The sequence below is a fragment of the Boleophthalmus pectinirostris genome, unplaced genomic scaffold (assembly GCF_026225935.1).
Source record: "Boleophthalmus pectinirostris isolate CB_2022bp ecotype Guang Dong unplaced genomic scaffold, ASM2622593v1 HiC_scaffold_20, whole genome shotgun sequence".
NCBI classification, from domain to species: Eukaryota; Metazoa; Chordata; class Actinopteri; order Gobiiformes; family Gobiidae; genus Boleophthalmus; species Boleophthalmus pectinirostris.
The window spans coordinates 29068728-29083923 of NW_026571153.1; the positions used below are offsets into that span (position 1 = coordinate 29068728).

General features: G+C 41.3%; 1 protein-coding gene across 1 annotated transcript in view; it reads left to right on the top strand.

Annotated features, from left to right (window-relative positions):
- The window catches only part of zanl (zonadhesin, like), a 69522-nt gene that overhangs the window by 30057 nt on the left and 24269 nt on the right, over positions 1-15196 (top strand). Inside the window, 16 exon segments of the mRNA XM_055156233.1 lie at positions 1633-1802; positions 2303-2505; positions 4682-4826; positions 6853-7100; positions 8158-8332; positions 8502-8610; positions 8687-8781; positions 8874-9050; positions 10051-10259; positions 10336-10480; positions 11095-11192; positions 11272-11418; positions 11867-12031; positions 12450-12577; positions 12687-12958; positions 14976-15184. Coding sequence (XP_055012208.1) covers positions 1633-1802; positions 2303-2505; positions 4682-4826; positions 6853-7100; positions 8158-8332; positions 8502-8610; positions 8687-8781; positions 8874-9050; positions 10051-10259; positions 10336-10480; positions 11095-11192; positions 11272-11418; positions 11867-12031; positions 12450-12577; positions 12687-12958; positions 14976-15184 — 2695 coding nt within the window.

Sequence of the window (15196 nt, forward strand, 5' to 3'; positions counted from 1 at the left end):
CCTTTAACCGTGATATAAACTTCCTCTTGGTTGGAATGTTTTTGGTCTCACTCTAACTCTTATGAGATGTCATTTAGATAAGACAGTTTACAGACAGCTGGGTTGTGATGGCTGTGCGTTTGCTGTTTGTGCTTTAGGATGTGCGAGTGTTATGTAACAGTTCGCTGTGTTCCTCGTGAGTGTGTCATGATCCTGCAGTAAACATGAGTCACAGGGGAACTCCTCCACAGCCTGCTCGCCTCAGCACCTGTTTATCTGCTGTGCGTGTCAGGACAAAGGACATCCACCAACACTCTCCATCACACTTATAAACAAACAGCCTTTCCATAGTTACGACTGCTCATATTACCATTAGCTCTTTTTTTTAAGAGTTAAAACGTTAGGTGTTAACTTGGATGTGCGATGTCAGCTTCTTCATTCCAATTCGGTTCCAATTAATTTCAAGGCTGGAATTAACAAAACCAAAACTGATTCCAAATATCAATCATACATATATTATACAGGTATATGTCTCATTATTTCCTCCTGTGCACTGTAAACCTGAATAAGTTATCAGAACTCAAAAAGTTTAATCAATCGATTGCCTCGGTTATTTTAAGTTGATGAACATAGAAGTCACAATCTTCCCGAACTTAAAAGATTGGACAGCTACTTGTACCTTTTGAAAACATCTGAATTAAAAGTGTTAATTTAACTCAACTCAAATATTTATAGTTAGAGTTTTCAAACCACTGGAATAATTTAATACATTTTCAGTTTTGTATATAGTTCATGATTTTGTACACACATTGTACACACAATCAAATACATCCAGCTGTAGTACTCACATTATAGTACACATATAGACACATCATAGTATACACACATTATACACACCCTAGGAGCGGGATTTGAACCCAGGTCTCCCATGTGAAAGATTTACTAATCTAATCAATATGATATAATATGCATATAGTTTAAAACACATACATAGTTACATATATTACACTTTATACTATACACATAGTACATTATACACACATTACATATTATTTTTAACTACTTATTTCTACTAAGTTGTACCTCATCTATGTTTTTAAGTTACCCTCACATATACCCACAGGAAATATTAGTTAAAATTACTCAAAAAGAAGAACACGTTAAAGCAGCTTAACATAATTAATGACATAATTTGTAGGACTATTTCTAAAATTATATATATATATATATATATATATATATATATATATATATATATACATATACACAACTAAATTACTTTGAACACTCAGGTTACAAAGTTAAAAACTCTTAACAAACTTAACAACTAAATTTACTTTTTGTTTACTAGAGATTGGCAATTCCTGGTCTGAATTATTCAAATGATTTAAGTGAAGGTGTGTGAAACACAGTGAAGTACAATGGAATGCTTTTAGTTTGGGAGAAAAGAAGAAGAACTCAGTCTAAATGTGCAGAGTTTGTGTGCGTTAAACATTAAACGTGTGAATGAAACAAAACACAACTCCAGGTCTGTCTGCGATGAGGAAACATTATAACATAGATCAGAAAATGGCCTATCATTACTCTTGTTTCCATGACAAAAGCTTCATTTTGACAATCTAAATGATCTTTTTGTGTCTGTGTGTATTCTAGGGAGTGCATAGGTGTGGTGGACCCAACCCCGTTCTTCCAGAGCTGCGTGTACGACATGTGTCAGTTCAACGGTCAGCAGCATGTGCTGTGTGACCAGCTGCAGGCCTACACCGACGCCTGCCTCAGCGCCGGAGCCAAGGTCCACCAGTGGAGGGCGCCAGACTTCTGCCGTAAGCACACACAGAATCTTACGATATATCAAGAGGAGAGGGTCAGAGGAGCAGAGGAGAGGGTCAGATTTATCAGAGGAGCAGAGGAGAGAGTCCGATGGAACAGAGGATGTAGAGGACAATGTCAGATTTATCAGAGGAGTAGAAGAGAGGGTCAGAGGAGCAGAGGATGTAGAGGGGAGGGTCAGATGGAGCAGAAGATACAGAGGAGAGGGTCAGATGAAGCAGAGGAGAGGGTCAAAGGGTCAGAGGAGCAGAGGAGAGGGTCAGATGAAGTAGAAGATGCAAAGGAGAGGGTCCAGTGGAGCTGAGGATGCAGAGATGGTCAGTGGGAGGAGAGGAGATGGTCAGAGGAGCAGAGGAGAGAGTCAGATGAGCAGAGGAGAGAGAGTCAGATGAGCAGAGGAGAGGGTCAGAGGAGCAGAGGAGATGGTCAGATGGAGCAGAAGATGCACAGGAGAGGGTTAGAATCATAATTATGTCATTGTGGTGTGTTCCAGCGCTGGCCTGCCCTCCCAACAGCTCTTACTCCCTGTGCGTGAGCTCGTGTCCGGAGACCTGCCTGGGCATGGTGGGGCCCCCCGGCTGTGAGGACAAGTGCGTGGAGGGGTGCGAGTGCAACCCCGGCTTCATCCTCAGCAACGACCAGTGCGTGTCGGCGAAGGACTGCGGCTGCGTGGACCCCAACGGAAGCTACCATCCCGTGAGTACAAAGAGGACACCCGGAAGAAAATATGAGCTGTCAATGAGCACACAAAATATTCCAAAGTAAGTTTAAAATCTGAGTAAAACAGGCTACAAGATCAGGAATCAATGAGCAATTCCTTTGTCGTCATTGTCATATAAAATAACAACGGAATTACAGTTAGAGCATCAGACAGACTGCAGTGTTTTAAAATGTGCAGTGTAGTGTGGAGCGCCCCCTTATGACATGACCACGTAAACATGACACCCACTGTGTGAACATTAGAACACAGCACGAGAGATAATCTCAGAGCAGCAGAAAAGACGCAGATCAACATCACAACAAAACAACCAAAAGAGCTGGGACATCAGGGACACGTGTACCGTATTTTCCGCATTGTAGGTCGCGCTCTTAAGCCTCTAACCCCATCAAAAAATGACAATCCAGAGCACCCTTTACACGAATCCACTCGGGTGTCCCAGCACGACTTCAGTAAACTACAAAGCCGCACCACCCTCAGCGCACACAAACACACACGGAGCAAAAACACACCCACAGACACACTCATCACTCCACGCCGACGAGGAACGGAACAGAGGAACGAACCGAAAAAGCGAGTGCAATGTGCCGCTTCTAGACACAACTGAACAACTGAGTCACTGCGAACACGACAACAATCCAGTGGTCCCAGACAGCACCCTCCCTACACGCCACAACTGAACAAAGCCCAGAGTCACCGTGAACGCCACAAACAAACAAAACCACTGACACATCCAACTGTTGTGTTTCGTTTAAAGTCCGGTGCGGTTTATTTGTGAAAAAAGTTTGAAAATAGACCATTAATGACACCTTATTGAATGCACCTTATAATCCAGAGCACCTAATAGTGCGGAAAATACGGTATTTAAATGTTTTCAAATGTCCAAAGCAAAAGTCCAGTTCACAGTTCTTGTACTGGGTGGAGGTGGTACAACAGGGGTGTCAAACATACTCCGGATCCGCCCCTCCACGACCTTTAATCTGTCCCTTGGCTGATTTTCTACTAAAATATTTCAATTATATTTTAAAACCTGAAGACAGATTTTGCAATTTTTCGCACACCATTCACAGTCAGAACCTGTGATGTGCCCGCAGACATGCAACTAGAAATTATAGATGTACAGTGACTACCTTTCTCACTAATGAACATTAATAAAACAAAGCTGCACTCAAAGCTGAACATAACACACAAGCACCTGAATGAATTTGAATTTATTTGAATTTATTTGTGTGGAGGATAAGCCCCTTGAGATGTGTCACCATCTCGTTTTCAAGGGGGTCCTCAATGACATTCTGAAAACAGTAGCTACTAGGGGTGTGCAAAAATATTGACATATCAATATATTGTATGGTTTAATGTGATTATACAGTATCAATATCATGGGCTGCTGTATCGATATAATGGGGTATATTTTCAGTAATTATTTTGTTACAGCTACAGTTTTGTTGCTTGTTCAGAGGAAGGAATCTTTTTTATGTGACACATTTGACATTTTCACTGTTTTGATGATTAAAATTGGCATTTTCCAGATGAACTTTGCACAAGAAATGGTTTAACAAACACTTTTATTATCAGAGCCATGATTTAGCTTTTGTTTTTTTATTGAACCGTATCGAATCGATTTGAAATATATCGTATCGAACCAAAAGTGCAGTGTATCGAGATATGTATCGTATCGTGGTCTGTGTATCGAAGTATGTATCATATTGGCAACTTCTTAATGATTCCCATTCCTAGTAGCTCCTCAGGACATGGTGCCTGATACTGATGCACTTGTGCAGAATAAAAGATGCCAAGTTTCAGGAACAAAAAGAAAACATGACTAAATTCTATGAAATGCAAACAAGTTCATGTTAAAACATTGTGTTGAAATTGCATTTTGCTTAAAGTTTCAGGTTGTTCATAATATTATAATATTTTGTAAAAGAAAGAGTTCATCAATTAAAAAAGATTTCTGTAATAGATTTGTGTTTCTCTGCACAAATATTTGAATTTATTGTTATTTCTTGGGTATATATGACATGAGTTTTCTGATCCGGCCACTTTGGGATGAAAGTAGGTTGGATACAGCCCCTGGACCAAAATGAGTTTGACACCCCTGGTCTAGATGAATGTCCCTCTGGTTGTCCTCACCCTGGTGTCTGTGTCCCTCAGGCTGGAGACAAGTGGCTGGTGCCGGGCTGTGAGCAGAGCTGTCAGTGTCTGAGTGGAGGGCTGATCCAGTGTCAGAACACCAGCTGTAAACCCACCACCGAGAGCTGCCAGCTGCACGATGGGGAGTACCAGTGCAGGCCTCTAGGTACAGTCTACTACCACAGACATGTCCCCACACTCACTGTTTGTCACGCCGTTAAGAATGTGGTCCCTAAAAAGCTGAAGAAGATAATACTATTTCTCTCTTAACTTCATTACCTGACCAGCCAGAATATCACGCTTTGACTTTGAGGGCATGATTTCAAAATTACTTTCTGAAAATAAACTGTACAGACTTTCAATAATTTAACAAATTTGACACGAATTTGTTGAATTTATACTATACTTCTTGATACTAAAACTAGTACTGAAACTAGATACTAATTTTTCATAGGTATCGATACTAAAATTAAATTTTAATGTCTTTAGAATCATGTTGATCTGTATCAGAACAAGTAGAAGAGCACATAGACTATTATACACACATGAACCAACATGAACCTACTGCACCACTGAGGATTACACACATATAAGACACATGGGGATACAAAAGAAAGTACTACCATTTAAGGCTGAAAATCGCATTCTATTGTCTAAAGAAAGTGTTTTTTGTTATCATTGTGATATTGGAATCAGTATTTAGTATCGAGACTTGTTCCTTAATTGAAAAAGCCGCTCTAAGTGCAGCTATTGACTCATTTATTCAATTTATTATTGCTCAAATAAATGGCAAATTACACATCTTGGTGTGTGCAATTGTGCACCCCTTGCTATTTTTATTTGAGAGGTTTATTTCATTCCAATTGTCCAAATCCAAATGTAATAAACCCCATGGAAATGCAGGGAGTGATGTGGCTCTGTGTTCTGGGCACCAGCTGTTTCCACGACTGACACCAGTCAAGTCATGGGGACATCGCACTTTTGTTTTGAGACAATAAGGATATTTAGAGTTTACTTACAGACTTGATATTTTGTACTTTTGAAGCTAAGATAACATTTTTTATGTCCAAAATGTTGTTTATACATGTTTGCCGTGTGTTTTATATAAAGAGTGTATTTATTTTCCTTTTTTTTTTCATTTGTATTTCTGGTCCTGTAGTTTTTATTGCAGCCATATGACAGAATTACAGCAGCAGATTGTGAAATAACAGGCTGTACTGAAAAAAAGGATGTATATCACTTCATTAGGGGGCAAAAGGGCGAGTTTTAAATGCAAGTTAAGAAACAAGTCAGTTGAGAAAAAATATACTAAAACTGCCCTTAGGTCTTGAAGAGTTCATTTCAAAATGTCAGTATAACAATATAAGACAGAATATTTATTTAATTTAATTTTTTTTTTTTTTTTTGAGACAGGGACAGCGCACAATTTTCGCATTAACCTTGACGGGAGAGATGCATTGTACATCAGGTTGTAGCATCAGTGCTAATTTCCACCTGTCGTCCCTGGACAGGTTCATTGATTGATTGTATTTAACTGACCTTGAATATCAACTGTTCTGGAGACCTGTAACATGTTTTGGGTTGATGGGGGAAACCGGAGCGCCCGGAGGAAACCCATCCAGACACGGGGAGAAACATGCAAACTCCACACAGAAAGGCCCTGGGCGACCTGGGGATCGAACCCAGTTTTGAATTCTTAATTTCTATAGCAAATGTGCCCTTTTTGTATCACTCTGAAATGTTAAAGTTGAAAAGATGTATTTCATGACATCATCTTGTTTGATTTGTTGTGACTGTCAGTCTTCCCCCATTGAGTTCAACATACTTCCTCTTTACATAGAAAAGGACAAAACATCCAAACTGTTTATTGTTCACTCAGGCCATGGACTGTATAAAGAAGGAACTAAGAGAGTGTGACATCATCCAGTCAAGTGAAGCTCACCAAGGCTGGCAGTTAAAGGAGAAAATTTGAGCAGAGTTCCATATTAGGAATAACAACTGATTTACAGGCAAAATAGCAAAATAAAAATGGTGATCATGTAGAGAGGGCTAATAGATACAAAACATTTTCAGATCAAAATGATGAGGCTCACTGCAGTCTATGTGCATGCTTCGTATTTATATATTCATAGACCGTTCATTCATTCAATTATTTAACCTTTCCTGCATGTATTTATCTATTTCTTATGAAGGAACTGGCATCTGCTCAGTATCTGGCGACCCCCACTACACCACGTATGACAAGAGGACCCACCACTACATGGGGGCGTGCTCGTACACTCTGACCGAGCCATGTAACGTCACCTCCGGGCTCCCGTACTTCAGCGTGTACACCCAGAATGAACACCGGGGAAGCAACCGCAAAGTGTCCTACGTCCGAGCTGTGGGCATCACCGTCAACAACATCACCGTGGTGCTGGGCAAGAGCCGGACTGTGCAGGTGAGAGCTTAGACTGAACTTTATTAAAGAGTAATCCTTCATGCTGTGACTGTTTAGAGCTGGAACTATACAACCTGTTCTGCGTCATCCCTACTGTCCACCAGAGGGCACCATTTACACAGATTTTCAGAGAACCATAGTTACATTTGTGACTTTGATTTTCTGTGTCAGGGTTCTCCAACCTTTTTCGTCCGGTGAGCTACCTTTACAAAACAAAAATGCCAGTGAGCTACTAGTTTTAGTGGTCACAATAAATTTAGTATATAAAAGAACTACAGCAAAGATAAAGTACAGTTAGATTAGAGTGATTGGATGTCCCTATTTATTCGGGACAGTCCCAGTTTTGAGCCCTGTGTCCCCTGTCCCAGCAGATTTATTCAAAACTAGTGATTTGTCCCAGTTTTATACAAGAGATGTCCCAGGTGTCCCTATTTTTGACCAAACTGATGCCCGCCAACAGTAAAGCGAGGAATAAATAGTCTTTTGTTTAGGTAAAATACAGAAAAGCTGCTTAAAAACAACCAAAACACAAAGAAAATGTGACTAGTCATGAATGGGCTGAGTGCAGAAACGTTTTCCTTAATTGCGCACTCATTTCAGAATTGTATTATTACCAACCACCCAAACCAGGGATGTCCCAGTTTTGATTTTGAAAATCTGGTCCCCCTAAGTTAGACGCCTATAAAATATAAACCATTATTCATTTATTAGTGTACAAAGTAAGGCATCAAAATGATACATGTACAATGGTAAAGGCATTTAATGAATTAAATTTTACTTATTCAACACAATACATATAATTCAGAAATCCCTTGGTGAGCTACTTGGAAGGGAATGGAGAGCTACTGGTTAGAGACTTCTGTATTATATATTTAAATCAGCTGTGTCTTTTTTTTTTAGGTCAAAGAAACCAATTCTGACATGTCTAATGAAACACTTCAAATATGTTTCTAATAAATTAATGATTAAAAACTAATCAAACAAGTCAGATGTGTACTCAAGTAGCAGTAATAAGTATTATTGTCAAGTATTCCTCAGTGTGTCTTCTTCCTCACAGGTGAATGGGCGTGTTGTCATCCCTCCTGTCTCAGTGGATGGGATCCAAATTTATCTCAGTGGAAAGTTTGTGGTTCTGGAGACCTCCTTTGGTTTAAGAGTGCGCTTTGATGGAAACCACCACGCTGACGTCACCGTGCCCACCTCCTACAACGGCCTGCTCTGCGGCCTGTGTGGTACGTACCGCAGCTGGACTTCTGATGATGGAAGTTTTAGAAGAAGGTCACTGTGGTTGATTGTGTGTATGAATTTCCATCACTTTTTGTGTTTGTGTGTGTGCTTGTGAAAACAAAACACACAAAAAGATAGTGCAGGTAAAATATTGTTACTGCTGACTCCTTACAGGAAACTTCAATGGAGACCCCAAAGACGACAACCTAAAGCCAGACAAAACTCCTGCCGCTAACACCAACGAGCTGGGAGACAGCTGGGAGGTGCCCGACCCTCGGCCTGAGTAAGTCTAATGCTCCTCATACTGTCACAGCTGGGGGGCGCTGTGCTCTTCTTCATGAACCACTCTGTTCTTTCAGCTGCACCAATGGAGGAGGACAGGAAGACTGCGATCCAAAGGTGGAGGAGGAGGCCAAGAAGCCCACCAGCTGTGGCATGATCACTGACCCCACTGGTAATAGAGGGAAAAGCAGAGGAGCACTGAGCAAGGCAGGACACTGGGCTAAATAAACCTGGGTGTTTTTTTTTTGTTTGTTTGTTTTTCAGGCATTTTCAGTCCCTGTCACTCTGTGATTCCTCCCGGCCCATTCTTTGAAAACTGTGTGTACGACATGTGTGCCACTGGGGGCCAGACGGTGGCGCTGTGCCAGGCCATAGAGAGTTACGCAGACATGTGTGCTGCTGCTGGAGTGCCCATCGCCTGGAGGAACAGCACCTTCTGCCGTGAGTCTGTCCACTGTTTGAACTCATGTAGTGTCCACAGCGGTCTACACCTGTCCTGTGTTATCCAAAAGGAAATACATGAATGCTTTAACAGCTGTCTTAAGTAGGCCTGTCACGGTAAAAAAAAAAAAAAAAAAAAGTGATGAAGTAAATATAGCTCAGATACATTCAAAATGAGCTACAATAAATAAATGTCAGATATGAAACACTACTGTATCTATGTGTCATAGAAGATAATCATTCAACATTTTTAGCTCAAACATCATCATAATACAGAAAAATAATACAAATTTCCCCACAAGTACAGTGATGAAGTACCCGCTTATAGGGCTGTAACGATATTCAAGTCTCAGGAAATGATATCGTCAAAGCTCATGATATGGTGGAGAGGCTCAGGATGAGAGATGTTAGAATATCCAAATCTCTCTGTACAATATTTTCATGATATACATCTCACGGTACGATATTTATTGTGATATTTTGCGGAGATTAACAAAATTGATAATGTGCTACTTTTTCCTCTTAAAATGCCTTGACTTAAACCAAAGAACTAAGACTTAAAAGTGTTAGAACTGTTATTTCTTCTTGTCGTCTTCACTGAAAGAGAGCAAAGGTTTATGGTCTATGTAGTTCCTTCTGTCTTTTTTTTAGCTATTGCTGCACTATAAATCTTCATTTAAACAAAGAGACTTGTGATTCGATATATTGTGATGATCCATGATATTGTTGTGAGAACTCTGACGATACGATATCACGATATTTCGGTTATTGTTACATCTCTACCCGCATGTAAATATTGACCCTCAAAAATTATTATTCCAACTATTATTTATTGTACAATAAGTCGATATAGTAATGATAGTGACAGGCCTAGTCTTAAGATGGTAGACCTACACATATGAACTAACAGTTTGCAGCCTCAGAATGCCAAAACTGGTCATTATTTGAATGAGTACAATAATAATATCCACTAATGTGCTATTTCTCTCTGTGCACACAGCTCTGAAGTGCCCCTCTGGCAGTGAGTACAGCCACTGCACCTCAGCCTGTGCCCAGCCCAGCTGTCAAGATCCCGCGGGCACCGGGGGCCCCTGTCATCTGCCCTGTGTGGAGGGCTGTGTGTGTGCCCCTGGCCTGGTGCTCAGTGGAAGCAAGTGTGTGCCCCTCACTGAGTGCGGCTGCACAGACGACGACGGCAAGTACAGACCGGTATGTGACATTTTCACCTTTAATCACCTTGTTACTGAAACATAATCGTGACACAGTGACACTGCGCCCCCTGCAGGTGGGAGACAGCTGGTTCAGTGAGTTGGACTGCTCGGAGCGCTGTAAATGCGTCGGTAACAACAACGTGACGTGTGAGCCGTGGCAGTGCAGCCCGGCTCAGGAGTGCAGCGTGCAGGAGGGCGTGCTGGACTGCCACTCCACAGGTGAGCTCCACTACACTTGGAACTCTGGATCTGTGTTGAATATGGACTCAGGGATCAAAGCATATATATCATTGTGCTAAAATGTGACATCACAGCAGTTTAAAAGGTTAAAAGTTGTTTTTAAAAGGAGATGGAAAACTTGACAAGAAATGTGAAATGAATAGTGGTTCTATTTAGGCACTGTGCTCTGGTGGTCAGTAGGGGTTTACAGAATCATAGTTTTATTTGTAACTCTTGATTTATTTTGTTGTAATTACCGAACGTATGAACTGTGTACATTTCAGTCAGTTAACCCTGATATAGTAAGACTGTTGTGACCCACAAAAGACTGAACTCTGATGCATTTTCAGTTTGGAGATTTCTTTTAAAATTTGACTCATCATCATGTGCAATAACATGGACATGGTTATTACACTGTTGAGCTGTTAGTGTTGCGCTGGCACAGCATTGCAGTGTAATCAATAGCAGCGTAATCAATTAAGTTGTGCTGCTGTGCTGTGCCAGGCCGACACTGCCAGCTCACCAGTGTAATGTCTTTATCAAACATAAGTTAAGCAGTTTTCCTGTGACTCTGTTCCCCTGGTTCACTGTTGCTCTGGTGCTTGTCCCCTCAGGTAAAGGCGTGTGCCACGTGGCTGGTGACCCTCACTACTACACCTTTGATGGGGTCATGCACACCTTCATGGGCACGTGCACCTACACTCTGGTGGAGGTGGGTACTGTGTCTTGTCGTTTCAATAAGACTTCTTATCTTTATGCTTCCTGCACATCACACTGTCTCCATCTCTCAGGTGTGTAATACCACTAAGGTCACTCCCTTTAAAATCGTGGCTAAAAACGAGGAGCGCGGGCAGCCTGGGGCATCGTACGTGCGCTCAGTAAAGGTCTACCTGCCCCATGACACAGTGGTGGAGCTGCAGAAGAGCCGCAGGGTTATGGTAAGTCCACAGAATTATTAATGACAGATAATACAAGAATCCCACGCTTTTGTTTAGATGTCTAAACTACAGACATAACCAGAGTTTTGTTTACAGAGGACATTTTATTATCTAAACAAGTGCGCTGCTTGTGTTTTGATAATTACACCAACTGAAATAGCAATTTAGTAGCAAAAGTTACCACCGCAGTAAATCATTTATTAATGTGGACTGGATGAATCCTGACTACAGTGTGCACTTTGAGAGCCTTGTCAAACTTTTACAGATTTAAAGTTTGAATTGAAGTACTACAATATACAATTATACATGATCATAATTATTATTAGAGACAAAGAAAACATGTTAATAATTCTGCTTTTTCAAGCGTATAGTACATATTTTGTAACTGAAAGAAGAAGTGATGGAGTTTGAGACAGTGCTCCCCCTGACTCTGTCCTCTGTGCTGTAGCTGAACGGGCGTCGCGTGAGGACCCCTCTGACCATCGCCTCCGAGGGGGCCCGGGTGATCACCAGTGGCTCCTACAGCCTGCTCGACACAGACTTTGGGCTGCAGGTCAAGTTTGATGGAGTGCACCACCTGGAGATCACAGTGCCCGGAGACTACTTCAACAAGGTACTGCAGGTTTACAGTACTTTAACTCTTTGTATAAGACACAGCCATAACAGATTCCACCATTCAGGCCAGACAATAGAGATGAGAAGGATTTTCTTTACAGTGAATTATAACTATGATATCAATCAGGGAAATGGGTTTGCATGTAATTAATACGTACTTCTAATATCAATATAATGTTATGTTAAAAAAATACTATTTTTCAATATCATTGTGATTATTTATTATTCCACATTTAGAAGTTCTTGCTGTTTTGGTTCGATGATATGATTTTTTACATATACACATATATACATATATATAGATATAGCTATAGATATAGATATAGAGATAGATAGATATAGTTTTAAATGTAGTGCCTGCCTGTGCTTTTCTGCTCTCTGTGCATCAGTCAAGTGTATCTGTAATTTTGGTGTAGCTCTGTGGCATGTGTGGGAACTACAATCACAACTCTTCTGATGACAACCTGATGCCCAACAAGAAGCCTGCCAAAGATGTGATCGAGCTGGGCAACAGCTGGAAGTCTGATGGGGACAGCGACCCAGGGTCAGTGAGGAAATCACTCTATAATCACATGTCCATACTGGCCTTTACACATTTACTTTTTCATAGAACCCGAGTCACACTAGCAACTTCTGTTTTTCCTCTCTTCCAGCTGCCAGCCTGACACGCGTCCAGACATCCACCCGAACTGCACCGCCACGGAGGAGACGCAGTACGAAGCCCAGTGCTCTGGAGCCATTCTGTCCGACCGCTTTAAGCCCTGTCATGCTCTGGTGCCCCCAGAGGCCTTCATTGGGAACTGCATCTACGACATGTGCGAGTACGATGGCATGCAGCGGACCCTGTGTGATAATGTGGAGGCGTACGCTCAGGCCTGCCAGAGCGCCGGGGTCACCATCAGCTGGAGGAACAGCACCTTCTGTCGTAAGTCTGCTCTATCAGATGTCAACATCCAATCCCAGGATTTTTTTTAATTTTTTTTTTTTTTTTTGGGGGGGGTGTCGCATAGACAGATTGGTGACAGACCCTCCACTCTGTCTGCACACTTACACCTGATGCACTTACACCTGATGCACTTACACCTGATGCACCAGACACACAGGGTTTTGGAGTCTGTGTCTCTCTTTTCTCTCGACCTCCTCGTCTTCATCTGATGTCTGCAGTGTTTCATTCAGTTTCCCAAAGAGCTCAGTTCAGTGACTGAATAAGTTTATGTCATGTTCTCAGTTCTCACGTTGTTTAGGATTTCCCACTCTATGCACACTGATTTAAAACATCTGATTACAGAGAACATTAACTGAGATGAGTGACAGGAGAGACAGACATAGACAGGTTATTGGTTGTGCATGCTGGGCTTGCTCGTTTGAGTCCAGTGCTGACCCAGTGCCAGAGAAGAACAAGTGTGAATAGTTTTACAGCCCTTGCATCACTTGGGACTTCCACGTATAGTCAATGGGAACATTCCAGGTACTCACAATGCACAATGCACAATAAAGACGTAACCCGCATGAACATAACCTGCTTAAAATAATAATGGTGCACAGTAAAGACGTCAGAAATAATTAATTTGAAGTGAAGCAGTTGATAAGGTGGAACAGGGCATTTTTGGCGAGTGAAAAGTGTGATTGTTCCAAATGCGACTCCAGACATGTTTTTCATATATGATTATTATTATTTACTATTAGTATATTATTAGTATTTATTAATGTAAACATATATAATTTAAGAAGCCTAAAAGAAGCATACTGTATTTTCCACACTATAGGACACTCTGGATTATAAGGCGTACTGTCATTGAATGGTCTATTTTTGAACTATTTTCACATATAAACCGCACCAGACTATAAGGCGCATTAAACGAAACACAACAGTTAGATAAGTCAGTCAAACTTTATTTAACATGTTCACGATAATTCTCAACTTTGTTCAATTGTAACACGTAAAAAAAATACTGTCTTGGTGAAAGCTCGGACCACAATTTATACTGATCCTTAGTCCAGGCGTCTACGATCCCTTGGCAGATCTCTGTCTTGGTGAATGTGTGTTCTCCTTCTCTCATCCACTGCTCCCACGCAGCTCACACTTTCACTTTATAACAGCCTTGAGTTTAAAGTGGGCGTTGTAAGCGTGTCTCTTGACAGGTGCATTTTGATATTAAAAGGAATCACAGTCTGTATTACTCTTGATTCTCCTGTCTACAGGAGCCGTAATGCTGCAAGTGAAGCTTTGTAGTTTACTAAAGTCGTACTAAGGCACCCCAATAAATTCATATATGTCACTCTGGATTATAAGGTACGCACTCGTTTTTTGATTAAATTAAAGGCTTTTAAGTGCGCCCTATAGTGCGGAAAATATGGTAATATGTTTCATTTAACTATAGAACACTTAGACTTTAAATTTATTGATCCACAAGGGAAATGATTTGGACACAGTAGCTCACACATCACAATATAATATAATAACAATGAGCAAAAATTTAAATGGTAATAATAAATTCTAAATAAGTAGCATAAAGAGCAAGAGACAGATGTCAAATAAGACATAATAATATAACTGTAAACGTAGAAGTCCAAATAAAATAGAAAGATATGTAATAAATATAAAATCTCAGAAAAATACAACAGGTCATAGGACAGTGCAACAATGATATGATGACAACAACTCATCCGTTACAAAAGGTGAGTGGTTGTACAGTTGTAGGGAGTATTATCTGTTACATAAAGTTAGAGTATGTATGGATTATGGTATGAATGTAGTTCTGTATCCATTCTAGGTAAAATCCTGTAGTCCAGATCAAGATTAGCTCAAGATCTGGAGGTGGGTCTGTAGGGAGGGATGGGTCTAATGCAGAGGACCGTTTTACGTGATTCGCTTCAGATGCGTTGCAAATCACAAATACATTACAGTGCTTCTAATCCCTCTTGTTGTCTGGCCCCCACAGCCAAACCCTGCCCCGTGAACAGCCATTACTCAGACTGCACCGCCCCCTGCCCCCCCACCTGCTCGGACCTGTTCCCCCTGCTGTGTCACCTGCCCCCCAGCGCCTGTGTGGAGGGCTGCCAGTGCGACGCCGGCTACGTGCTCAGCGACAACAAGTGTGTGCGCCTGGACCAGTGCGGCTGCATGGACTCCAACGGGGAGTACCACGACGTGAGTACCACC